Raw genomic sequence first — 25869 nt, 5'->3', positions numbered from 1 at the left:
GCAGATTTATACAAGGGTTATTGAGGTGTGGGCCCGAAAACATATCGGGTGTATTGTGCTTTTTCGAAACACCTCTAAATTTCCCGAGTTGGGGTATAATGGTGGGGGGGGGCGGGATTTGATATTGTTATCAGCTGTTATTTTCAGTCCCGCTCTCTCCTGTAAAATCAAGGCCGCCACCAGCTTCTCAGGATTATCAGGGGTTATACATATATTCCCACTAAAAGAACAATGAAAATCAATCCAACTGAAAACTCGGTAAGGGGATGTAAATTAAGTTCCGTTAACTCTAATGCGGTGTCAAAACTGTCCGTTATTTGGAGAAAAACGCAGCACAATATTTTTCTCCGCACTAGCTAGCTTGTAACGCCTTGTTTTAATGTGTTTTTGTTGCTCATACGTTTCATGCGTTCCTCAGGTAAACACTTGAGAACACCTTCATGATTGGAGAATTAAAGTCTTAGTGTTTACTTCAAGTTGATTTGGAAATGTACAAACTCTTACAACAAACTGCATATTTACTGTACCTTGAACAACTACATCGGACCTCTATTAAGCGGGGACTTTGAAAACTGGCCGCTTTATAGAGGTTGGCCGTTTAATAGAGGTACAATGTAAATTGGGTAGAAATGGCAGTCAACGTAATTTTATTGCCTCTATAAAGCTAAACACTTGTTGAAAAGTGAACATACGTTAAGATAATGCAAAAATCATTGCAACAAAACATTAAGTGCCTTGTATTGGCGCATTTCAAGTCCGTGCAAAGTGCTATCTCTAATTGTTACAATATTCCACAGCCCTGATCTTTTGAAATCTGGTCTTGCGTGTAATACTTCCCACAATCTCACACACTTCTCTTCGCTTCCTGCCCCTGGATTGCCTGTGCCGAAGATGGAATCAAGTGCCCAAATCCATGCTCTAGACCCCCAACGAACGCAACGAAATACCAGAAGGCACTTTCGAAATCCCCTTCAATCTAACTGGCTATAACCACATGAATCAAATAATGACCAGCTTGTGTAAAGACCAATCACAAAGTGTACTCAGATCCTAGTATGCTGGTTGGATCCTAAGTCCCAGATGGTACTGTTGATTCCATCTGTGGTGCAGGCTAGTCCCTGGCCTACCTCCATCAAAATTTTTGCCTTTTTGATATTTTTTTCAGCTAAAAGTGCCTTTTTATGTAAATACACATCTATTTTTATCATCTGTAAAACTAAAAGCTAGGCAATATAAATTTCTTTGCTCATTTTTATGCAAATTATTTATCTGTGTTCAGAGTTTTCTTCTTCATTTGAGCAAATCTTTGACAGAATAATCGTCATAAGGGAGACATCTTCCTTAAACAGCTCCACCATATTAGCAAACTTGTTTTTAACATTTCTCTTGCGAGTAGCAGCATGAAGAAGAATAACTGAAAAGAAAAGTGAAAAAGGAAATTTTATGAAACAATTTGCCACTGTAGCCTGAAAGCTGATGGCTACTTTTGTCACTGAGCACATATTTTCTAGTTGTTTTCTTGCTTAATTTTCTTGTATTTATCTTCTCCTTAAATCTTTTCCAAGACATAATGACAATATAACATGGAGGGGTAAAACTATGTCCAAAACTGTCTTCTTTGGCGTCTGGAGAGTGTGAAAATGAGTTCATATGACGTGTGTGATTACAACATTGATTCTTATAGCTGCCATCTTGGATTTCTTGATTTCTCCAAATCCTCAGAAAACTGCCCAAATTTACAAGAGGTTGCAGTCTTGTTTTCTCTCTCTCTTCTCAACCACCTTTTCAAAAATCAGGGTAGATATAAAACATGCAGAAAAATTATTAAAACACCTTTCTGTATAGTTATAATTACTTATGGGACCGACAAATGGAGGTAGTCCAAATTCCAAAAATTGTAGAGTACTATATTTTGTGATAAATGTACCTCCTAGTGGTAATGTGACTCCCCAAACAAAAACAAGGACGGATCCCAGGGCAGAAATAATCAGCAGAGCAAGACCAAGCGTGGCACCAGGCACCAAAGAAGGATACTGCTGCTTCATCCATGCAAGTCTTGGTTCACAGCTTTGTGCGACTCCAAACAACATGAAGGTTAAGACTAGTGAAACAGTACCAATTATCAAATCCTTTGGATACAGGGTACTGCAGGGCAGAAAATAATTTATTAGCTAATGTATTAATACTTATATTAGCTTATTAATAAATAAGTTCTCAAAGACTACACATGGATCATGGAGCTGGTTCTTCAATCATTAAATGCAGATTAACATTGATTGATTAATGGTGCCAGCTGTTTTATATACTTCTAACTTTTGTGCTAACTAAGGAATACCCTGCCATTTGGAAGGTACATGCCTGAATCAGCCATTTACATGGATATACATCGAAGTGCATACGCCAATGATACCAGGTGAGCTAGACTTTCCTACCCCTTTCAATATAGTAGGTATATATCACAGTGGATACACGGATACGAAGTGAGGCAGAAATTATATATTTTGCACTTCATTTGGATTGTAGTTTCTGTCATAGGGGCTGTAGGAATACGTTTTCAAAGAAGATGACAAAATTTTGGACCCCTTGGATGCAATCTTCAAAGGTGCCGACAGCAGAAAAACGGGCTTAGGAATCCGACCTTCCATAAGGAATGGGGAGGGGGGAGGGTTGTACCGATAATAAATGGAACGTCGTAACACCAGAAATGATACATTTTGCTGATTGCACTGCCTTTTGATCGTACAGCACGCTTTAAGAACAAGAAATTATATATTTTTCATTTCCTTTTTTGACTGTGTATCTGCGTATCCACTTTATTTAGGGAGTTTAGCCCTAAACTATCGTCCTATTAGCAGGGTATCGATCTATGAAACTCATATTTTTATCCCATCGATTCAAATGAGAAGTCTAATCGATATCCACGTCAGACACTTACCCAACCAAAATGAAAATAGCGATCGCAGTAAGAAAGTAATTAGTTTGGTAATAAATAAGGTTGTTGACCATCCTGTTATCCATTCTATCCTTGTCATTTAAAGTTGGAGCTGTAAATTGAGCATCAGTGAGGAAGTCTTGAAGAGAGCGAAGAGGAGCCAACGAAACCGCCATCTTGATTTACCGCTGATAACCTGTTTACCACCGTGGGCTCTGGGCTCAGTATAGTATGAACCCCACCCGGATGAACAATTTTCTCCTGCGGACACCCTTCAACTTCAACGTTATAAGGTATTTGTATAAGTAATATTTATTTACATGTACAATTTCTTGGCGCAGCAGGTATAAAGTTAATCTAGGTTGGCCAGGATGACAAAAAGAAAGATTGACTTTACCTGCTAAGTAAGAAGGCAGACTGAGCCTTAAAATCAAAGATACAAGAATAAGGAAAGGTTTTTGGGAGGACTAAAATAGTGAAGAACTTTTTTGAGCTTCTTTAAAGGCAAGACAGGAGAAAATACAAGGAAAACATGAAATCGGGTAGGATGGAAAGGAATGACAAAATGGTAATATACAACTATGTCAGTTGTGATTTGACTTTTGTTACTAGAGATTCAAAATCGTCATGTAAGTCTTTAGATTCTAGGATATTAAAACAGTCGAACCTCCCGTAAGCGACCACCCATTCGAACCCATAATGTCAAGGATAGGTGGTCGCTTACCAGAGGTCAGACCACAGGGGGTCTAAATTTCGGGTAATTTACATATGAGACCTAATCCTTTTGCCAGGAGTACCTGATGGGGCCGCTCGACTAAAAACCCGCTCTGGAGGCTGGAATAGAGCTGGCTGGGAACTGAATACTGACTGAAACGTTTCTAAATATCTAGCTTGCTGGGAATTGCTGGGTAAAAAAATGTCTCGTTTGTTTTTTCTGCCTGTTAGGGCCCCTGTTAGGCTTGTAAAAAATCGTATTTGACTTTTCGCTCTAACACCATCTTTACCAATGAAATTTGAAGGCAAGTAGCGCGCCTGGAAATAACGGCGGCTCCACTGTTTTCCATCATGTGTTGTTCTTTCTCTCTTTATATCACGCTGTGTATGTCAGCTGCCAAGAAGTGATAACGAACGTGTCTCTTTTGTTAGAAGTCGTCTGAAATCCAGCGAGTCAGGAGTTATTCACATTAGGATTAGTGGTTTGTGATTGTCCTTGCGTCAGATTAGGTTTATTTTAATACGTGGAGCAAGCAAGGGCCCACTGAGCTAGGCGTACTGTGAGTGATGTCCGAGGACTACAGTCAGCTTAAAGGCGACCAAAGTAAAGACAGAAATCGCTCAAATCGGCTCTGAAGACAACGAAAAGGTGAGCAAATTGTTACGTTTCACTACGCTATTCACCAAAGCTCATATTATATCATATCATTATTATTATGATTATTATGATTATTATTATTATCATCATCATCATCATCATCATCATCATCATCATCATTATTATTATTATTATTATTATTATTATTATTATTATTATTATTATTATTATATCTTAGCAAAAAAGAAATCATAATACTCGCTAACTGTTTTTCACAGAACATGACTAGCGCTTTTCTTCCACTCGAAAAGGCCGTAAAATACACATGGGCCTCTCCATGCATTTCTGTCCAATAAAATTACCCTCTTCCGGAAATTTAGAATATCCTCCCAATTTTTCGGTGACAATCACGGAAACGATTTCGAATTTCCCGAGTTTTCAAATCCTGCTGTACCGTAATAATTTCATGTTTCCATGACATTTTTCCGAACATGATCTCTCCAGATTCGCGAAGGAATTTCCTGTGAAACAGGCCCTTGATCTTGTACTGGCAAAGGGTTGCAATCCCCCCGGCCCGTAAATCTATTTATCGATGTTATATTTTCAAGGGAACGTGTTTAATGTGCAGAATTGGTTTAAAGGCTATGAATTGTACACAATACCCGTCGACAATTTGATAAGGACATGACAAGGGACATGAATGAAAAGCTTCTTTCCCTACGATGTGCTCGGGCGACTTGCCAGTCTTCGAGTCAGTGTGATCATTCTGTTACTAAAAACGTAGTTACTGTCTTCCACATGGCACATTTAAGACAAAATAGCTGATAAAGAGAGAGTGAGACAAAAATAAAATAAAATAAACAGCTGACAGCGCCACCTCTGGACACTTTGCCTGAGCGTTGTACCATGACGATGCACCACGAGATTTCGGCCCGCGGATCGCTTATGCCAGCCGGAGATGGTTGCCACGACAAGACAGTGAGGGAGGGAAAAGTCGGCCCCTAGACCGGATGTATGAGACAGATTACTTTCGTACTAGCACTTCCACCTCTACAGACTTGAACTGAGATTCACCCACATATATATATGAACATGTAGTCATTTTGTCTTCCATGTGGTACGTCGAGAGGTTTGAACATGCGCACGTGTTAAAACTCATATAACGACAAAAGGATGACCTGAAGTCTTGGAGGTACCGCTAATGGACTCCTTTTACCTCATTTAATTCTTACAATTTTTATTGCCGTTTTCCCGAAAACGACTGCTCCTTTGATGGATTGTTGACAATGCCTCTGTATAGGATGGTTAAAAATTGTTCTTTGCCATCCGACCATTCTATAAACGTGAGTCCGAAGAACTGCATCTCACAAATCTAAGATTTAGATTACAAGGATGCGGGATTTAACAGAGCAATATTTCGTTGTTTATTTCAACAAAATAATCAGGCAATGATTAAAAATAGAAAAGGCTACGAAAAAAAAAACACTTGTGATTTGAAATTCCGAAATCCAGCTTGATTCCCCACACTCTCTAGGCAAAAGATCATTCGATATACAAACAGTACAAAATAAAACCACTGTAATTGCTCGAGCAAATTATTGGAATGTGCTACTTTTAAAGAGGCCTTAATGATTAAACATCGTACGCGCAATCTGAACTCGGGACTGAAGGCGTCAAGGGACCTACAGAACAATTGTAATTTCAATTGAAATCACAAGTGTAGTTTTTTCAGCAAACTTCTCTGGCTGGCTAAAAACTAGTGTACGCTATCGCTTGCTAGCAAGCTGGAAAAATTTCTCTTGCACTGGCTGGCATTGTCTCCCTTTTGCTATTTTCAACTTTGCTGCCTAGTTGACAGACATCACACTAAAAGCTGGCTATGATTTTCATTTCTTAAAAGTCTTGCTCGCTGGCAGTGAAGAGCGGGTATTTTTTCCCCAGGAACGTTAAATCATGCAATGCTCTATTTATAGAACTAGAGTTCCAACGGTGTTGGCGTTTATTTTGAGATCTCAATAGCATTTTAAATTATCATCTATATTCAAGAAATTGCAATACGAAATAAAACATTGATTCATGCTTCTTGATTTCGCCAAAATGCTGGGGCTACGTACACTGTTGCATAGTTTACGTCCTTTTTTGAGACATTTTGCCACTAAAGGAGTATCGCGGTACCCTCCAATTTCTTCCCCACCCCCAATGGGGCTTCGACTGTTCATGACGAAATCGCTGCTCAGATGGATTTTCGAGGCGCAAACCGCCTCTGAGCGGTGTGTGCAGGCTCCGGCTTATGAAGGGGAATGTCGAATGCTAAGAACCCTCAAAAACTTTTGTATAAGTTGATTTCCGGTACGAATTTTTGTATTGGTCTCATTCTGAACATCGTGTGCCCCTGTAATTCTGTTATTGGTTTGTTTTGTCTCTTTCATAATGGAGATAATAGAGGCGATAATTGGATAGGATAAGTATTACCTTATTATAGGAAGTTAACGCTCGTGTTAATTAAAGTATTCGAAATTAACCCGAATTGAACGAAAATTACTTTAAGAGGTGCTAAACCTTCTAAATGAAGGAAATTAACGCGACTTCCACAAAGAAACAGAATTTGTTGAGACAACGGGAACAAATTTATAAGTGCCCGAAATTGTCCGTAAACATAGGGGTTAGGCAAAGGAATCGGGCCACTTCCAGCGTTCTTCACAGTGTCCACGATACCGACGGATCTGCACCCTGATAAAACAAGGCAGCTTTTTCCTTTCAGGAGTGTATCGAGAATTTAGGGCGAAAATAATGGAAATTGAGATCGCGAAAATTGATGCGCAACTTAATTAATGACGCGAAAAATAACGTTAAGAAAAATTGACGCGACTTAAATAGGCTTCTTTCATTAAAAATCAACTTTATACTGAGGATTAGAGGACACAAACAAAGGAAACTGAATAATCATGTTTATTCATTTCTGTTGTTTGTGTCCTCTGGGCTTCGCATTCAAGCTGAATTTTAATATTTCGAAAGGACCCCATTAATGCGAATTTTTAAAATCGGCGTTAATTTCATGAAGCTTTAATATCCTATAATAAAGTAATGTATAGATCCTTAAGAACCTTTGATTCATAAATGGAAAGGTGTACAGTTTTTATCAGACCATCGTAGATTACAATGTTTCAAAGATTCCTTTAACAAAACTGAAATGTTTCTCCCAAAATATACGTAATAATGTATGCAGTACAGTGGAACCTCTCCTTACGAACGCCTCTTTAATATGGACACCTCTCCATTACGGACAGTTCACTTGGTCCCTGAGACCGAACTCCAAATAAAGCCTACCTCTCTAAAATGGACACCTCTATAATGCGGACACTTATTCCCGTCCCCTTGGTGTCCGTAATAAAGAGGTTCGACTGTACCAATAACCGTGACCGACAATTTCCTTTGTGGCAATTACTGGCTTAATCCGGTGAATCGAGAACTGGCGGGTTCAGGCTTCACCCCTAGACTGTGAACGCTTGGTCTTTATCCGAGGTAATAAAATTTAATTTTTATGGAACTAAGTGCGACACCGCAAGAACGCGACGTTTCGAATCTGTCAGGAAATGAGAGCGAAACAGTGAAAAGGACTGTGCAAGTTCAATCATTTTATTTTAACACCACTGAAGACACTCGTGATACCCCTAATGAACTTTGATCCTGTTTTTATAAAAATAAACTTTTGTCCTAGGTAAAATGAAATAGATTTCTTTATTAATTCTAGTATAAAACCAATCATTTATAGAATTTAAATAAACTCTGCTTCTGTTGTTTAAATAGTGATAAATATATAAAATTCCGTCATCAGTAACCGAGCTTGGCTTGGTTTGATATTGCCTCCTTCCATCTTGAGCTCATTCCATACCTAGAAAGGCGCCAGGTTTGCTAAAGCAGGTATTATTTCACAGTAAATTTCAATTCCTCGCAGAAACACTTTTTCGTTGAGGAACTCATCGTGGTCATGAAGAAGGATCGGAGTGTTGTTCATCGGTGAAAACCCAATGGCAGGATAACCAAGCTGAAAAAAGAATGAATAACCTGTCACTTGTGACTTCGTTAAATCAACGCTTGATCTTCCCTAGATAATGGCGAGTCACGAAAGACTGTATTAAAGTTAGATCCTGATAAATCTAGATAGAGGAAGAAGGGAGTTGAAAAACGATCTTAGAGCAACTGTTTCCAAATGAACGTTGGCGCGACTGAAACAACATGAGACCGAGAGACCCTGGGAAAGAGGTCGATCATGTGACTTGAAGCAGAGGAAGCAACACAACCATACAAAAGAACCCAGAATTTACAACCGCCACGCTTTCACTCACAAGCCCCGCTGAAAAAAAGTTACTTCCGAGGGTAAACATGCGCCAAATCTTCTCTAGCTGGATGGTGAAAAGCTGAGTTACCTCGCGTAGAAAACGACTGTCTGTCCCCGCAGGAAAGATCTCTTTCTCGATTTTCATTTCCCTGAAAAAACAACGAGAAAACTCGGCAAGTCATTTAATAGCGCGACCTACTTTTCACTGAAATTAGTAAAATAAACCAACACCACAGTAATCACAGCAGTTGTTAATCACAATTGGCGTGGTCCAAGCAACGCAGGGGAACAAAACAAAGACACACAACAATGTTAAGCCCGAAAACTTGAATTGAATTCGGTTGAGCATAACTGGGTGTTCTGAAGCACTTTGGCAACATGGGGTAGCACTGAGATCTGCCTGCAATGTTTTTAATGTCGATTGGATTCCTATCCTTTGGTACTGGGCTGACCAGAGCGTGTTTATTAACCATGCAGTTGGGTATTTACACGTCAGAATACTTACACAGATAATGTCATGCACCACTGGCGTCAACTCCTTGTGAAAGTGTTCAAGAAGTCGCGCAGGAATGCCTTTAGCACCTGTGGCTTTCCTAGGATTGGTATACTTACGTATAGCTTTAACTTGAACGATGTTTGGAATGGAAGGAAGGCGATCATGTAGCCCCTCCGCGAGATCGCTTACTCAGTAACAATGCAGTTGGTTCGCAGTGCTGCTCCAAATGCACAATAAATGAATCTAATAAGTCTCCACTTTTGAAAATGTTTTACGCAAGTCTTTCAATCGTTTTAATGTAAATACTGTAAACGATAGGCGAAAACACATAAGCGTGGAGGGGACCGTTAACCAGTCATGAAACTCAACAAAAAGGCAAACACGTTGGGTTACTTACATTTTGTTGCAGGCCGAGCTGAAGGCACTCCACCAGGGGTCATCATCAGCGGTTGACGTTAACCCTGCATTTGCACTTCTCTGTGAACAACAAAAAACAAAAAAAAAAAAAAACAAAAACAAAAAAATAGCGAAATGGAATCCCAAGCAGAAAAACAACGAGCAGAACTATCCAGAAAGTCACGAAAACCACACTGATTTCCAATATTTTGAAGGACACAGTTGAAGTACATCATGCACAAATTACAGTTGATACCTGTACAAATTCATATGAGACATCCTCCCCGGCCTCATGACACCACTGCTTGACCTTGTTCTCCAATTCCTGCAAAAAGACGAAAAATTTATTGCTTGCAAAAAATGGAAATACAAAAAGGTAAAAAGATTTTGAAAATATCAAACATTCTCCGCCTTAATGCTAGAAATTGGACGAATAAAGAAAAAAAAAAGATGGAGTCATCCAGTTCAACATCTTTAAACGAAACGATTCATCTCTAAATCGTTATTTTTACTGATCTTCATTAATGGCCTTTAAGGACGGTGCCTACTTTTGTTACTGCGCACACGTTCTGCGCATTTCGAGATACTCAGGTTTCCTATGGGTGGTGCCTACTAATACAGGAATATTTTTGCGCGCGGTTTAAAACTATGCGGAGAAAGCATGATAAGAATAATAAATAAGAATAATAATATATAAAATATATTTTTATATAATAAGAATAAGAATAATTATTGTTGCTTAATTATCTCTTAAAAAATGCGTGGTTACCCCCAATTTCCTTTTTGGATTCCAATAGCCCTTGCTAAGATCTGCTTTTCTCGAATAGCCATAAACTGCGCAAAAAAACTTTGGTATTAGTAGGCAACGTCCTTAAACCGGCTTCGATCACTTTCTAATTCTAGCACTTATACTTTGACGAATCAATACAACCACACTTTATTAGTTGATACAACAATAATGGCATCGAAAGGATGCCTAAAAATTGATGAACAAGTTATGGTAATTTTCTCAACATAAGCAATAGTATAACCTGTTAAAAACACCATTTATTAAACCTTAAGGTGGTCATAACTAAGAAACGAGCTCTGTGACACATTATTTATTGTGGAACTGTAATCAGCATGTTCAGATACACCTTTTTGAAAGTAAAGAAAAAAACTTTATGATAGAGAGGTTCCGAGCCACCTTAAATTTTTGCAAATTCAAGAGAAGCCAACAGTCAAACATTAATTTCTTATTGTAAGCGCCTTGACTAATTGATTAACGTTATTCATGTAACGTTTGATATGTATTGTATCAAATGAATAAAAAAAAAAAAAAATAATAATAATAATAATAATAATCATTATCATTATCATCATTATTATTATTATTATTATCATTTCTATTATTATTATTATTATTATTATTATTATTATTATTATTATTATTATTAAATACCTCAAGGTCCATAGTTGGAGTAATCCTCATGTCAAACACTGAAAGAACAGACATATCATTTAAACTACAGGGGCTAGCTGTAGGTAGACTGCGAGCAGTCCTATTTTTTTCCTCAGATCACTCGCACGCATGACAGTACTTAGGAGAAGAAAGAGGCTGCTCGCTGTCTAGGCTGAAGGTAGTCTCTTGTGAGAGGTCAGGCGACAAAAGATTGAAATTTCGAGTCACTAGAATGTGGTGGTCTCAAAGAATTAATCTGTGTATTCATGCTGTATGAAAAAAAAAACAAAATAATAACTCGTGGAAGAGGTTTTGCGAAAGCATCAAAACTTTCTAAAGTACCCAATCAAATTGTGACAGCAAATAGCAGACTCTGAAGTCCATCTCAAGGAAGGTTCCTTCCAAGTACTAAAATGAGACCAATTTCAAAGTATTCAGTTACTTAGCACTCGTGACCACTTTTGGTCTTGTCACATATTACTTCCGAGTAAGAATGCTAGCCTACAAACAATAGTGACACAGCAAACCACACGTCCAAAGCAGGAATGGAATGCTCTACAATATAACTGATCTTCACATCAGGATAGGGCATATTCATGTTCTAGCCACGGCGTTAATAACCAAAAACTGTTTTATTTTAACCACGGCGTTAATAACCACCAAAAACTGTTTTATTTTAACCACTGTATTAATAACCACCTAAAACTGTTTTATTTTAACCACCGTATTAATAGCCATCAAAAACTGTTTTATTTTAATCACGGTGTTAATAACCACCAAAAACTGTTTTATTTTAACCACCGTATTAATAACCACCAAAAACTGTTTTATTTTAACCACTGTATTAATAGCAATCAAAAACTGTTTTATTTTAACCACCGTGTTAATAATAATAATAATAATAATAATAGTAATAATAATAATTAATAATAATAATAATAACCATCAAAAACTGTTTTATTTTAACCACCAAATTAATAACCACCAAAAACTGTTTTATTTTAACCACCGTGTTAATAACCATCAAAAACTGGTTTTTTTTTAAGCACCGTGTTAATAACCAGCAAAAACTGTTTTATTTTAACCACCGTATTAATAACCATCAAAAACTGTTTTATTTTAACCACCGTATTAATAAACACCAAAAACAGTATTAATAACCATCAAAAACTGTTTTATTTTAACCACTGTGTTAATACAATAAAGAAATTGAAAAATTGTCAATATGATTGCAAGTTCAAGAATTGACTGGGACAGGCAGTACTCGCAGACACAAAGGAAGACAATATGGTTGAAGCTTGAAGAAGTCACTGTTTTGACACGAGGGAAGACAAGATGATTGGAAGATCAGCAATTGACTCGCTTGAGCTGTTTTGCTTCCATACGCTGCATGACAGAGAGGTCTGACTTTCTTCGGACCCAGGACAGGGTGACGTACGCGAGACCAGGTGGTACGGTGGGACAATCCAGCCACACCAGGAGATGCTTGAGGTTTTGTCCCTGGGACTTGCATCATCCTGGCATAGGCTGGAGTGAAAGGACATCTCCCTGTCCCTCCATTGCATGGGTCACAGGATAGACAAAGGCGCGCTCCCCATCTGCAAACTGAATTATGATGGTGTGCCCATGATTTGAGACCACTGTGCCATCCTGGCTGTTTACAATTCTTGATGTCTTGTCCCTGTTCTCGTTGATTACTATTTTCATGCCACAGTAGGGGAAGATGTCTGGCCCATCAGCTACTGCCGCACAGGGGACATTGAACAGAGATTGTCGGTTTGCAAACAGCTTCTGCACCACAATGTTGTTGACCCTTTGCGCGGCTGCTCTGGATACTGTCATGATTACTGTATCTGAAATGTTTGCAAAGGTGCAATAGAGCTGCTTGTCATCTATGCATCCGGGCAGACAAAGAACAACCGACTGCTGGAAGTCATCCAACTGTTCCTGAGTTGGTTGCATGTAACGAAGAAGGTCCACAAAAGCTGCATAATCTCTGTCAACGATGCGGAACTGCTGATAAAGCGCATGTTTCACTGAGTTTCCGTGGGTGAACGTGTTGTCATTTAATATGGAGGCAGTGGTAGAGATCCTGCCGTTTACAGTCTGAAGAGGCTGTTGTTGACATTTGGCGCCTGCGAACACTACAACTGGACGACAGTTGAGTCGATTGAACGTGCCCGCAATGATATTAAAGGACTAGGCAAACACCATAGACGCCTTGTCGATCAAAACCAAGTCAAACTTGTTCAAGGAAAAGTTAACATCCATGCTGTGGTTTGGGTCCACTGGGATGTGGAAGGCGGCGTGCAGAGTTTCACATTCCAAGTCCAATCCGAAAATGGCTCAGTAACTCTGTGCCAGAAGCACCAACGGAGCTGCTAAAAGTTAAAGAACAGATGTTTCGTGCTGCAGAGCATGGTGAATGGCCCTGATGACTACCTGAGATTTTCCTGTCCCAGGTTTTCCCAAGAGAATACTGTACTTGGCCCAGCCAGAGTTGGAAGAAGAAGAAAGAACATTCGCCTGCACCCTGCTGCAAAAATTCTTTGGCGTTGAGCCAGGCTGTCAACAATGTCACGGAAGATGGCCATCTGGAACAGAGACAAAAGAAACAGGCACTCAATGGACCTGGTCTGCAGGCATCCAATATGCCCGTCCAGCACTCTTCGCCGCCAGAGATACAGGATGTCATGAAGAGCAATTACGTAGGTCACCAGCGTAGTCAGGAAGCTGCTGCGATGGCCTTCATGCTTAAACTGATGGAGGATTTGGTACATCATGGTCCAGTTCTGTGGACAAAGAGTAACAGCCTGAGAGAAGAATTGAATGGCAGAAGGCATGGAGGACTCCTCCAGGTGTCTAAGGTGAACCGGATCACGGTGGGGATGGTGGACCAGCAGGTGTTGAAAAAAGCATACTGGATTGTAGACAGAGACAAACTTCACTGCAACGAGGTACTTGTCCTGCCTGAGGCACTTGCTCTTCTTAGCCACTATGGTATGGCTACGCAGCCATTGAAGAAAGGAGAGGTCTTCGTCCTGCCTATCTCTTTGGAGGTATAACTAATAGGCCACATTGGTGCTCTCCTGGCCACGCTAGGGGGGTGTCAAGTGTTTGGTCAGCTTATCCGTCCATGCTGCCTCAATGCTGGTCAATTGGAATATCAACAGACGCACTGTTCGGAGAAAGGAATTTGCTGCCTGATAGCCAGTAACGTCGCTGCAATACAGGCCCTCACTGATAGCTGACTCGTGCATTTTTGTAACATAGGAAGACATACTTTAAGAGGTTGCCCTTGCCATCTGCCATTCGTACGACAATGCAGTGCACCCAGGAGTGTCGTGAAGTATGCACGAAGGTTGCTGTCGGCATCCTCATGTGTTGTTCTGTCAGGCCGTACAATGAAGGAGTCAGGTGCATTCGACAGTGTCAAACAGGAAGAAGACGATTTCTGGGTGTCAGCAACGAGGAGGGTGTCGTTTGCGTTCCCCCGAGGAATGGAAATGCGAAAGAGGTTCGCCATATTAAAGACAAGTCCTTAACCCAGACCAACATGTGGAGGTGCAAGGTTCCCCGCGACTGAAACTCAAAGCAGTAGAAATACGTGATGACATTACTGTCCTTTGGATTCTGTGTATGGCCAAAGACGTGCTGGCGCCAGCGGTTGCAGTTTGCACCAGTGAGATAGCCCCTGGCGACCTCCTCAGGGGTTATGGGCCACATGGAGAGTCTCCAAGGCAGATCGGTAGGTTCCAGGCAGTGACTACCCCGGATGTCCTGAATGAAGCCAGGCCAAAGAAAAGTCCACTCATATGGGCTGATGGTGAGAGAAAATGATGGAAACCCGTACTGGTGTACTGCATCCATGAGGCAAAGGTGCTGCCACTGCCAGTCAGTAACAGAAAAATATTTTTCCTGAAGACCGGAGTTTGGGCTACACCCAGATGCCTTAGAAGAATTTATGGCGCCGGTGATGGTCTTGAAGAGCTTCTGATCATACTGGTACTGGAGGATCTCGGAAGTCCAGGCTGAAGTCCACTATGGGTGAAAGCACCTTATGAATGAAGCTGATTTTCCCACTGGCTCAGTAGCTGTGCCCTCGGATTAAGCTTTCGCACAAGGCTGTGGAATGATGCAGACTGGGCCACAATGCGCACTCGATGCCCTCATACTCTGGACCACTGAAGATCTAATAAGTAAAAGGTTGGCTAATGCCTCGCCACTGCATGATCACAAACTTAGCGTAGGCACTATCGCGCTTCTCCATCAGGAAGTTGAATATCATCTGAAGTTTCCTTCTCCTGTCCAGTTCTCCAATAGCAGTAACCTTTTCTTCCACCGTCAAGGCAGACCAGGTGACGCAGAATGACCCAGTCATCTGCCTGTAACCGTGTACCATTCAATGATAGTCACCACAGTGGATGTCAAATGGGCACAGCACATGGATGTCGTCCAAAGAGAGATTCCGGAGCTGCAAGGGGAAGTCATCTACTTGCAGCACCAAGTATGTACCTTCCCCGCACTTGCAACTCCTGTCTATGGGCACTGGATTTAGCGTACGGAATGACGGCAGTAGCTTCTGAGAGGCAAGTTTCCTACATTTTGAACAGAATGACCAGGTCTTGTGAAGACACTAATCTCTGAGGTCGCGGGCTTCTTATGTATTAATTATTGATGCCTCATTTGCATCCTGCAAGTCATACTGTCCGAGGAACTCCACTCTACGATTTTCAAACTAGCTTTGCCTGCTGGCCTGACTCCTGACATCCTGCTCACGGCGAAGTGTGCCTGAATACTGATTAATGGCGCACGCAGCTCTTCTCTGCCATGGGTTCATAGGGGCGTTTTCCAAAGTGCCTTACTCGCTGCCTAAACTAGACTCGCTGAGGTAATTCGCCAACACTCAAGTCTATCGAAAGTCCGTAAAGAGTAGCGTTTCACTATAAGAAATCAGCTTAAAAACAAGTTTTCACTATTGTTATGTCATATATATATAGTAACTATTCTGAAACATCCAAAATGGCCGAGATGGCTTTTTCTCATGTCTCGCAATTCATGAGGTTTTAACACCTGGTGCTGTCAAATATCACGTGACTTCGTGACTTATGGTCCAGTAAAAACCCTATCTCAGTCGTTCATACCCCATTTTTAGGCCTTCAGGAGAAATCCCCCTGGTTTTGACCAACCGGTCTCCAGATTTTGCACTTTAGTTAGGTCTTCACCTAAAATGGCTACATTTCAAATTTGGCTTTGATCAGTCAAAACCGGGGGGAGCTGTGGCTGATAAACCAACATTTATGCAAATGAAATACTTTTACTGTTACTTTTAGTCTTCAACAGAACTCATTCAAGGGTTCAAGTACAGGCCTCCAGTTTGTTTTCAGCAGGCAGTCCTTCAAGGGACAGGCACAAACACACATTCCGCCGCGAAATCCCCGCCATCTTGTAAGGTTAGTAGCCAAGGGCTCCGTTGTATATATTATTAGTGCCTTACATGTGAGCTAGCATGACGTTCCTGTTGAAATGTTTGTGGCTAGTCTGATGCGGCGTTTCGTCTCAGCCAAGAGACTATTCAGTGACCTTCTGAATTTATAGGCAAACTCGTTGAACATCACGCCCAAAGTCCTGTTCGCAAATTCAAATCGGCGAACGGGACTTTTATTGTTCAACTGGTTATGTGGTTCAACAGATCAACATAAAGCATTGTTTGGGACTTGTGAGGAGCCTGTGACTCTACATGTAGAGGTGAGAGTGAAAAACTGACTTGATATGATTTGCTGATATACACCGCTTACCCAGCTTATTTTCTTGTTTATGTACTAGGAGGTAGAGTACAGAACAATCCAACATACCGGTCACTTACTACAAACTTATTAACAACAATACCTGATGACATTTCAGATGGAATCACATTGGGTTGCACTCCACCCTGGGATTCAATTAAAATAATATATTAATGTAAAGTAGAATCCTGCACGTTCCCTCATCTAGCTATGACTTCTGTTTACTTATGACTATGTGAATTTCACACTTCAAGATTTTTTAAACAAGTTAGCAAAGATGAGGTGAAAGTTTAAGTACTCCCAAGCTAAATCATAAGGTCAGAAGAATTCAGACAAGTCACTAGTAACTCATTGCAGGGTCCCCCCCCCCCCATTTTATTTTGTCAGGTTTCCTTTACAGTATGTGTTTGTACCCATCTTAAGTCAACTCTCTCAAAGTGGACACTACTGTATGAGGTACAATGTAACGGAAAGAACTGGGCAGAGACAGCTGTCCACCTGGCAGAGAATTTAAAACTAAATTTTTTACACTAGGGTAGAAATGGAGAAATTATGCAGGGTATGATTTCTTTTATAAGGGAAAAAAATGACACAATGCAGACTTAAGCCCTGAATAACAGACTAGCAAAAAGGACACTATAGAAAAAAGTTGTGAAACTTGTACCTCTACAACTGTCCAGTTTAGCGTTGTCACATCTCCCAATCTTAAGTCAGGATTAGAATCCAACCTAAAATTATACATTATACAGGGAGTATATATCTCTGACAACATTTGTTTCTATAGAAAAACATTAGAACATTAATAAAAGCCAAAGTGGTTATGAAATATATAGAGGATATTACATGACCGCCCAGAGATGTCTCTTCAAGTGAGACGAGAAGAGAAAATTTGTATCTCCAAGTGGCTATGTAATGAAATACCAAATCATTGGAAAAGGTGCAATTTATTATGTAACCATAGCAATGGTGATCTTTTCATGTGTGAAGATAACAATTTATCATGTTTTTGCATGAAAGCTCACCTGGTATTTCATTGGTGTTTATATAATAATCAGATGTTTTCAACTTTACTACTATGGATAGTCAACTCAAAACCTGAACTGAAAGTTCTGTGAAGTTATTCAGCAAAACAATTATTATAGTTTCACAATTTGAAACAACAAATCTTAATGCTTAATGATCAACTTTTAGGAACAACTTAATCAAACCTCTTCTTCTGTTCATCTCTGAAGGCAAAAAATGATTGAAGCACTTTACACTGAAAGACAAAAAAATTACCAAACAGCTTTAAGGACGGTGCCTACTAATACCGAAGCATTTTTGTGCGGTTTATGACTATGCGGGAAAGGCAGATCTTAGCAAGGGCTATTGAAATCCAAAAAGAAAATTGGGGGTAACTATGCATTTTTCAGAGATAACTAAGCAATCATATCTCGAAAAAGCGCCAAAATATAAACCAATGTATGGGATTTTTTCCTAAATTGAAGCTTAATTATCTCTGAAAAATGCATGTTACCCCCAATTTTCTTTTGAGATACCAAAAGCGTTTGCTAAGCTCTACTTTCTCCAAATAGTTTTAAAACAGCGCAAACATATTCCTGTACTAGTAGGCACCATCCATAGGAAACCCGAGTATCTCAAGATGCGCAGAGCGTATGCGCAATAGTACAATAGTAGGCACTGTCCTTAATTTATCCAAATAAATATCTTAAAATAAATGTGATCATTGGCTATCTTTGTGTTCATAACTCAAGAACTGCAGAGGTGACTTAATTACCCATTCTTTCACCCACAGTTCAAAATACATGAATTTTATTTCTATACAAAATAATCTTTTAGGGCTGTCACTAAGATTTCAAGTTGCTGGATAAATACAACAAGTAGGCAGGAAATCAAACAGCTAGGAATTTCTTTTGGTTCCACTTTTCTTCTATTTTCCTATGAAAATAGCCGGGGGCCACGTTCTTAGTAACCGGGGAAATCCCCGGCCACCGCCTCTTAATGACAGCCCTGAAAGTCTTTGTTTTTATTCAAATCTGATGATGTAATCATGCTAACAATGTTTATCAATTTTGTACTTTGATTACATTAAGTCACAGAAGAATATTATCAACAAGATTAAAATTGCTGGTGAGATTTGTACAACAAACAACAATAATAATTATAATTTATAAATAAATATTATTTGGTTGGTGACATCCATAACTTCAACACATTAGTTAATTTTTTAATGAAATGTTGCATTATGTTACTGTACAATTCACATTAGAGAGTTAGGATTTGTTTAAGTAAACGACAGATCTATTATTTAATCTTATTTATTCGCTCATTTAGTTATTTAATTTTGTGTGGGTAGGTGTGTGTGTGCGGGCTTATTAGCCTATTAGCCTTTTTTCAGTTTGTAAAAATAAAGTTAATGTTGTTGTTGCTGTTGTTGTTGACAGAAATAACCAAGTGACCCTGTTTATCCTACATTTGCTGCTGCTCATTGTTTTGAGTTTCTTCATATGAGTAGTTTTATGTTAGCATCAAAGGCGATAATTACTTTGCACTATTCTCATCTACGTACATGTCTTCATCCAACTTGTGCTAATCTCACGTTTGCAGTACGTTTGCCATTTACCATAAATGTGATTCTAATAAATATATTGTAACAGTTATTGTAGTTGATAAATGCTCCTGCCAAATATTACAATAAATTGACACACTCATTCACATTATATACTGACCATCTTTTCACCTGCAGTTTCTTCTATGAATCTGGATCCATGACCAGGGGGACCTTTGCATATTACTTTCAGCCCTAAAAATGTTTTTTTTTTTTAATCACCAAATTATATTGTGAGGCCGCACACATTGGTCTTAAAACTTGATGTTGTTTACATGACTGTAAAGTGCCTTGAACATAGGTTAAGAGCGCTATAGAAATAAAGCTGTTATTATTATTATTATTATTTTCATTATTATTATTTTTATTTTTATTATTATTATCATCATCATTATCATCATCATCATCATTATTATTATTATTATTATTATTATTATTATTAAAACTGGTCTGATTAGACTTTCACCCATGGATTCTCCTGTTATAATTATATTAAATTATTGTCTCCTCAGACAATAAGATACAGAGGATGTAGGCAACTCTTGCACATTTAAAGAAATCATACAGACTTAAAGGTTGGTCCTTTTAATAGAAAACTGCCAGCCTGTATACTACAAGGAGCAGTTAAATCGATAGCAGCGGCTTAAACTGCATGCAGTCAATTCTCATGAAACCATGCATGCAATACAAACTACATTTACACCTGGCCTGTCCAGGTCCCTGATGAGTGTTGTCACACATCTTATGACCTCTGGACATCGATGGTCAATTGGATCTGCAGTTTATGATCTCTTTACTTCTGGTAGAATCACAACTAAAACATTCACACAACACACGTGTTATGGGGGGTAAAGGGCTTTATTAACCAAGATACACAAGCCTGCAAAATGGCAATAATGTTCCCATGGGAGAGGGATGGTGGGTAAGCAATCCACGCTAAACTGCTCACTATGCGTGTACAATTGCTGTGACTTGTACATGTACAAATGTCCCCATGCCTTAAATAGCTTATTGGCTTAGGCTATGTACACGTCAATCAAACAGGAGACAAGACATAAGCCAGACTTAATTGAACACAAATAACGTACATTGATTCTAAGCTTTAAATAAAGCCATCTACTTACACCATACAATTCTCTCTCCATAAAATATTGTAAATGCCTCTGTTGGGTTGGCAAGGCCTGGTGATATTCACAAAATGACTGAGTACAATTGAAGGCCTCAGAGCTTAACTGACCTATACTGCATTTCAGATTGCTTTTTTGTTGTTTTAGCTAAGATTTACCAGAGGTTTTCAGTATGGCCTTGAATTCCTTCAGGAAATGTTGCTCCATTGTTTTATCTGCACTTTGTTTGGTGATAAAAACTAAAATCTTGATTCAGCAGATGAAACATACAAAAACAGGCTACATACAAAAACTCCTGAAATGTGACATAGGTCCATTATGCTCTGAGCCCTACATTCTAAAGGCCGATTTAGACGGTACAAGTTTTGCTTACGACTGTCGCATGCAATTTCCAGAGCTCGTGCTGCTTGCGTCATGCAAAAAATCGCATGCAACTCTTGTCACTCAACATTGCCTATACCTATGATTGTCGTAGGATTTTAAAATCCTATGACATTTTTTGTGCATAAACGACAGTCGTAAGCAAGTTGTAGGTTTGATTTACACAAAAGAATTCATGTCGTAGGCCTGACGTAAGCTTGTCGCATGCGGCAAAGTCTTACCGTGTAAATCGCCCTTAACACAGGTTACAGGTTGCAGTATCAGTGCCTTTTAATTACATGTGAACTCTGGAAGTTCACAACCTCAATGCAATGCAAAGCAATTAAAATATTATATTTAAGCATTTTGGACGCCAAATGTAGATGCATGACCAGAAACTTTAAACGGTCCAGCCTGTCACACGAAACCATCGTGTTTAAATAAAGATCATGTATGTGTATGAATTGTATGTAAAAACTGATACACAGGATTTTGGTGGTCTTGATGTTCATGCATCACCCTAAGTTGAATGTGATTTGCACTGCAAAGGTTAGACATAAAACTAGGTCCTTTCAAGGTTTATCTTTATGTGTTAAACCCTTTGATGAAATCTGTATAGTCAGATGACACTGATCAGGGAATACTGAAAGCTAGCAATGTTATAGTTACTTCGTCCTGCTCACCAGTTGATTATTAAAAAAATGAAATGTGTGTACCTTCATCCAGAGCAAAACCAACATTCATTGACTTGAAATCATCCATTTTCACAAATTCACCCATCCCTTTTTTTCCTCCAATTTCTTCATCTAGTGAAATACAAAACAAAAGATACAAATGTTATTTTATAAGTATGGTTACTAGTTAACAATTATTCGCCTAAGCGGAGGTGAAAAGTGATGGATATTTACCGAGCCACGAAGAGGCAAGGTAAATATCGATCACTTTCACCAACACTGAGGTGAATAATTGTTTTAGTATATACCACACAAGCTGAATAACTAGTGCACAAAAAATAATATTTTACTTCTGACAATATACCGACAAATGGTGTGAAATTTTAAAATCTCGCATGCCACGCTGTAAGCGATTTTTCCGTCTTGCTTTCTTGCAGACAAATAAAACTTTTGGAGACACTTGTTTAGTTCCTACGGTGTCATTTCTTCAATTTTTCTGTGAAATTCCTCTCGTTGTTGAAACCATGCTGAAAAATATTACTAGATGTTTCATTGTTTTCATTGTAATTTTAGTGCTCGGCAGTTTTCGTAAACAAGGGATTGTATTTTCATTTTTCGCTTTAGAATATGAGGTTGAAAAGATTAAATAAGTTACCATTTGATGCCATCAAACCAAACTTTGTTGCCATTTATGTATTTTTTTTCAACAGCCGCCTTGTTTACCGAAATAATTTCCTCTTAAGTAACCCTGGCGAAACGGGAAGCCATCTTGTTTCTCTTTGGCTTCTCGGAGGTTAATAGTACTTGGCTAATCACCTCTGAGCTAGCCAATCAGCGCCCGTGAAAAGTACTATTCACTTGTGTGGTATATACTAATCAAGAATATTCTCTAGGTAACCTTTAGGATGTATCTGGTATTCATCCACATTTTAAAAATAGGTACTCTAGATTTCCACTTATCCATCTTCACAAATTCAGATATTCCTTTTTCTTCTTTAAATTGCTCAGCGGGTGAAATTGAAGATAAACTGTGTAAATAAATGTACATGTCATATTGAACAATTTTCCATGAACATGTGTTGGATATGAGATGATAGATAGCCTGAAAGAGGTGCGTAGCACAGAGTTGGCTATAATCATCTCATATCCAACAAGTGTGAGTGGGGATAATGGTTTTAATCAAGAAATATTGCTAGATCTTGCTGATTTCACTTTGCAAGAACAACAAGAAGACAATTTAATGGTCACTCTTTTTGGGGCATGGTATAATGGCTCATAAACCATGGCCCTTAAGCCAATCAAATCCGTGGAATTGCATTATACAATGATCCTGTTGTTAATAATTTAAAAATGATATGAAAATGGATATTATTCCAAGTAATCCTCAGGGTTTTTCTAGCATTGACTGCCATCTTAAAAAAAGCTATGTGTTTCCATTCTCATAGTAGTAGTAGTGGGCATTAGACCAGAATAGTAGTAACATACCTGGCACAAAGGTCACATGGACAGTTCTAAGAAAGGTTATTCCTTGGTATCGCAACTTTCTAATAGCCTCAATGTACCTTGAAGTAAAAAAATATACAAAATTGTCAAAAAAAAAATTCTAATAAATTCACCATGATCTTTACTGAAGCAATGTATACATTAGTTTAAACAAAGTTATATTTTCAATAATTGACCCACTCATCTGAAGACAATGAAAGTTAATTATAAAATATTACTTTTTAAATATAAAAATTTAAAAATAAATATTTAAATATTAAAATTTTGACCTACTGAATGCCAACACACTTCATATCCTGAAAATTATGAAAAATAATATAATTAAAAGTTGATAATTAATTAAAAATCTATCTTTGAGACAAATAATAATTAAATTAAATGAACAATCATCATCATCATCATCAAAATTGAATTTGTTTAATAAATAAATTCAGATTTGAAATTATTATGTAAAAGTCGCTAACTAGAATTTAAGCAATCAGTGTTTCGACAAAGGTTGTCCAAAATCCATAATGCCTTGACCTTACAGTGAAGACTTGAGATGGCGGGCAATATGGATTCTGAGCTTTTATTGAAATTTACTGGGTATTTCCCAGACTACCTTTCGGCATTGTCACGTACGCTTTTATTATTTTTTTTGGTCAACCTTTGTCGAAATAGCTTGAACCCATAAATTTCCCACTGAGTGTTAGCCCCAGTAAGGAAATGGGAGTTCGTACAATGCAGAGAAAAAATATCTTAGCTCTGCGGGCGCTATACTAGAACAAACTAAAAAATTACCTGAGTTCCACGGGCATATATGTTTCCATTTTCAGTCTTGTGAGCAGAAAATGGCTCATATGTCCAATGTTCCTGCAAATCAATGTGAAAGTAATTAAAATTTAGTCTCCAATTTCATGCCGATCTCAAGTCATCAGCAATCTGCCATCAGCAATCTGCAATTATGCTAGTGTTCTAGACTGATGTCATGAGGAATTTTCAGACGTTATCATCCTCGGAGACCCAGGGGCAGATAGTGAGGCTGAAGACAAAGTCAAGTGGGCGGGAAAAAATTTGACGAGCCAAACTACAAAAGCTCTTATTTTTCTTCCATACTTTTGTTCGTCAAATTTTTTCCCGCCCGTTTTGATTTTGTCTTCAGCCTCAATCTGCCCCTGGATCTCCGAGGATGAGAGGTTATTGGATAAGGGGTGGTTCCTTCTTCAACCCAATGAACTTACTGGAAACACTGGAACAACATCTATGTGACTGTTTAACATTATGGACGGCAAGCTAGGATCGCTTCCTTCCCAGGTTATAATAACTACTGTAACTCTGCCACAGTCATTCTACAAAAGAGAACATTCAGTGTTATATACACTCTCAAAATTACAATCATTTGTGGCTATGAAAAAAAAAAACATGTATAAAATATGACACAAGAATCATTCAAACCTCAATCCAAACAAATTTAAGAGATAACTAACAGTAACATTTTGTTTTGAATTCACTTAATCTATAATATCCCAAAGCTTGATTATCAACTTGACACTGTTCTGCACATTATTTATTATATGATTTTTTTAAACTCAGGGAAAAAGCCTATGGAACCAATTAGTCCACACAATTTTCCCTTTCACATTAATCCATAAATTATCTTACCCTAATACATTTAAACTGAAGGTCAAGTTCTCCTGCTATCCTCTCAAGAAAAACTATAGCACTTTCTGAAAAGGAAACAGTAATCAACCTCAATAATAATAATAATAATAATAATAATAATAATAATAATAATAATAATAATAATAATAATAATAATAATAATAAGTAGATGGCTGGTGAAAATGGCCTTAATCAAGCAATTACAAAGTAAACCATGGATGTTAAAATTTAAACCAAAACACATGCATAACAAATGTGGGGGACTGTGTGGAAATCTTTCTGAATTCCATGTAATAATTACTTGAATCAATGCCCCAGGCAGGGTGTTGCCAAGTACTGTTTGATATGAATTACGGGAGAATTTAACCAATTGAAAATGATTTAAGGACAGTACCTAGTCTTTTGCTATTATGCATATCTTCTGCGCATCTCAAGATACTCGGGTGTTCTATGGGTGGTGCCTAATAATACAGTGATATTTTTGCACAGTTCAAAACTATACAGAGAAAGTAGAACTTAGCAAGCGCTCTTGGTGTCCAAAAAGAAAATTAGGGTAACTGCACATTTTTCGATAATAATAAAGCTTCAATTTGGAAAAATAACCGCCAAACATTGCTTTGTATTTTGCTGCTTATTAGAACAATTGTTGCTTAAAAATACCCCGCTACCCCCAATTTTCTTAATCTTAAATCATGAGGCTGTACGGTGTTGCTGCTTGGCATGGCATGGTCATCAAATTATTTTATATTATACTCATGGCTTTACCTCGGTGTAAGAACCCGCCTGCAGATTTTCTTTGTATTGTTGGTTATTGTTCTCCTTCCCTGCATTGTTTTGTTGTTTTTGTTTACTTTGTTTTACGTCAGTTGCGAGTTTTTCTTCAAGACCGAGGTAAATGAAGCCATACTCATGGATGCGTGCTAAATTTATTAAACGGCTTAAATCCTAGTAATTTTAGGACATTAAAAAGACCATCGTACTTACCATAATCTGGATTTGGCTGCACGGTTTTTATCCTCAAGTATTCCCTGAAAACTGTAACGGATGAGTCTTCTTCAACTTTTGCTCGCTTTTCCGCCATTTTTCTCCTTCCAAAGTTTCACCCTTCTCTCCCCTTCCCTCGTGACCAACGCAAGCCTATTGACCCCACCCTACTGATTCCAAATCATCCGCACTGAAACCGACCAGTGGAATGTTTCTTGAATAAAAGATAGAAAATGTGAAGACAATAACTTCTATTTTATGTGGAATTAT

At 38.5% G+C, this 25869-nt stretch overlaps 2 protein-coding genes across 2 annotated transcripts; both read right to left on the bottom strand.

Moving 5' to 3' along the window:
* Positions 1-1123: 1123 nt before the first annotated feature.
* On the bottom strand, positions 1124-3114 carry LOC146460714 (PRA1 family protein 3-like). The gene is made up of 3 exons (XM_085087513.1): positions 2936-3114; positions 1928-2145; positions 1124-1414 (listed from the first exon to the last, which is right to left on the bottom strand). Exons 1-3 carry the CDS (start codon positions 3106-3108, stop codon positions 1266-1268), a joined length of 540 nt encoding a protein of 179 aa, XP_084943639.1. The 5' UTR covers positions 3109-3114; the 3' UTR covers positions 1124-1265.
* A 4750-nt stretch (positions 3115-7864) lies between these two features.
* On the bottom strand, positions 7865-25758 carry LOC146460713 (aminoacylase-1-like). The gene is made up of 17 exons (XM_085087590.1): positions 25600-25758; positions 24616-24680; positions 24195-24302; positions 23755-23826; positions 23248-23270; positions 22957-23033; positions 21514-21603; positions 20435-20491; positions 19432-19505; positions 17911-17960; positions 17367-17430; positions 16806-16848; positions 10917-10954; positions 9732-9800; positions 9477-9556; positions 8672-8732; positions 7865-8289 (listed from the first exon to the last, which is right to left on the bottom strand). The coding sequence occupies exons 1-17, from the start codon at positions 25694-25696 to the stop codon at positions 8137-8139; spliced, it is 1221 nt and encodes a 406-aa protein (XP_084943716.1). The 5' UTR covers positions 25697-25758; the 3' UTR covers positions 7865-8136.
* Between the last annotated feature and the right edge of the window lie 111 nt (positions 25759-25869).

This window comes from Pavona decussata, unplaced genomic scaffold (genome assembly GCF_977016875.1).
Source record: "Pavona decussata unplaced genomic scaffold, jaPavDecu1.1 SCAFFOLD_207, whole genome shotgun sequence".
Taxonomy (NCBI): Eukaryota; Metazoa; Cnidaria; class Anthozoa; order Scleractinia; family Agariciidae; genus Pavona; species Pavona decussata.
Note: the sequence above shows the minus strand (reverse complement) of the source record. Positions and strands in the feature narration are given on the sequence as shown.

Bases quoted from the DNA above. Each gene is read 5' to 3' on its own strand.
- LOC146460714 (XM_085087513.1), bottom strand. From the start codon at position 3,108: ATGGCGGTTTCGTTGGCTCCTCTTCGCTCTCTTCAAGACTTCCTCACT. The intron at 2,146-2,935 runs GTAAGTGTCTGA...TCTGCCCTGCAG, and splicing joins GCTATTTTCATTTTGGTTGG to TACCCTGTATCCAAAGGATT. The intron at 1,415-1,927 runs GTACATTTATCA...TTTTCTTTTCAG, and splicing joins AGTCACATTACCACTAGGAG to TTATTCTTCTTCATGCTGCT.
- LOC146460713 (XM_085087590.1), bottom strand. From the start codon at position 25,696: ATGGCGGAAAAGCGAGCAAAAGTTGAAGAAGACTCATCCGTTACAGTT. The intron at 19,506-20,434 runs GTAAGTAGATGG...AAACATTTTTAG, and splicing joins TGGAGAGAGAATTGTATGGT to GGCTGAAAGTAATATGCAAA. The intron at 9,801-10,916 runs GTATTTAATAAT...GTCTTTTTGCAG, and splicing joins CTCCAACTATGGACCTTGAG to GAATTGGAGAACAAGGTCAA.